General features: G+C 42.1%; 1 protein-coding gene across 1 annotated transcript; it reads left to right on the top strand.

The window, feature by feature from the left end:
• Positions 1-436: 436 nt before the first annotated feature.
• Positions 437-1275, top strand: LOC132367723 (chromatin modification-related protein MEAF6-like). Its single transcript, XM_059926306.1, has one exon. The coding sequence runs from the start codon at positions 443-445 to the stop codon at positions 1016-1018; it is 576 nt and encodes a 191-aa protein (XP_059782289.1). The 5' UTR covers positions 437-442; the 3' UTR covers positions 1019-1275.
• Positions 1276-1587: the final 312 nt, after the last annotated feature.

The raw sequence follows: 1587 nt of genomic DNA on the forward strand, positions 1-1587 counted from the left end.
GTCTCTGCTGAACACTGAGAACTATTGACATAGATCTTTATAATAGTTGGCCAACTGGTCATCAGTGAAGACCCAAAGATACCCTGGGAGTCTAAGTTGTTGGCATTATGATTGTTATCTGAAAGGAAAAAGAAAACTTTAAATATGAATATTTAAAAAGTGAATTAGTTTTTCCTTATAAAGTAAAATAAGGGAAATGATGTTTTGTTACAAAAACTAAATTAAAAGAAAAATTGAAACTATGGAAAATCCATTAAAAACTCGGGTTTAACTTAGTTAAAATCTATCTAGTGCTATGACTATAACTGTTGATAGAGTTCTTTCTTTTTTTTTTTTTTTTTTGGTCTTTTTCAATTTCACCTTCTTTGAAATTTCTTTCTCTAACATTAATCTTGTATTACTGCCCCCAGCCCGGTGCCGCCACCGCCCGCCTCGGCACAACATGGCGATGCACAACAAGGCGGCGCCGCCGCAGATTCCAGACACCCGGCGGGAGCTGGCGGGGCTCGTGAAGTGGAAGCAGGAGCTGGCGGAAACACTGGCAAACTTGGAGAGACAGATCTATGCTTTTGAAGGAAGCTACCTGGAAGACACTCAGATGTATCGCAACATTATTCGTGGCTGGGATCGGTATCTGACCAACCAAAAAAACTCCAATAGCAAAAACGATAGAAGGAACCGGAAGTTTAAGGAAGCAGAGCGGCTCTTCAGTAAATCCTCAGTTACTTCAGCAGCTGCAGTAAGTGCATTGGCAGGAGTTCAGGACGAGCTCATTGAAAAGAGGGAGCCAGGAAGTGGGACGGAAAATGATACTTCTCCAGACTTCCACAATCAGGAAAATGAGCCCAGCCAGGAGGACCCTGAGGATCTGGATGGATCTGTGCAGGGAGTGAAACCTCAGAAGGCTGCTTCTTCTACTTCCTCAGGGAGTCATCATAGCAGCCATAAAAAACGAAAGAATAAAAACCGGCACAGGATTGATCTGAAGTTAAACAAAAAACCACGAGCTGATTATTAGAAGACTCATTAGTGCAGAAGCGTCCAGGCTATAGATCCCTGCTTCCCTACTCCGACCTCACAAAGATAAACACCCCTCACCTAGCTGCGTGGCCATCCATCTCTGCTTTCCCAGACCCGGTGCCTGTGACTCTGAGTAGTTTGTTCTGAAATGTGGTGACAAACAAGTCATTTCTGTAAGACCATATTGGAGCATTTACTTTGTGTCATTTTCAGTAACAATTGCAGGAAGACCCAAGACATTGTTTTAATTCCAGCAAGTTGCTAACTGTGCATTTCTCCCTTCTTGGAACCAATGTCTCCCCCATCAAACCGGCTGGCACCAGCTTCATCTGTGATGCGCATCGAGAAATGTTCTCTAGGTTTGTTTTATGCTGAACGTAGAACAAGTCACATTTCAGAGGGAGGCTGTAAATATCTGGCGTTTTCTTATTTTGTTTGTGTTTTATCATTTTTCTATGATTGTTTTTACCATCTTATTTTCTTTTGGGACTTTTTGTAATGCCATTGTACAGCTCATACCTTCCTGCTGACATATCTGATAATCTGTTTCGTGCAGTTGCCAATATT

The sequence above is a fragment of the Balaenoptera ricei genome, chromosome 6 (genome assembly GCF_028023285.1).
Source record: "Balaenoptera ricei isolate mBalRic1 chromosome 6, mBalRic1.hap2, whole genome shotgun sequence".
Lineage (NCBI taxonomy): Eukaryota > Metazoa > Chordata > Mammalia > Artiodactyla > Balaenopteridae > Balaenoptera > Balaenoptera ricei.

Excerpts from the sequence above, each read along its gene's own strand:
- LOC132367723 (XM_059926306.1), top strand. The coding sequence starts at position 443 with ATGGCGATGCACAACAAGGCGGCGCCGCCGCAGATTCCAGACACCCGG.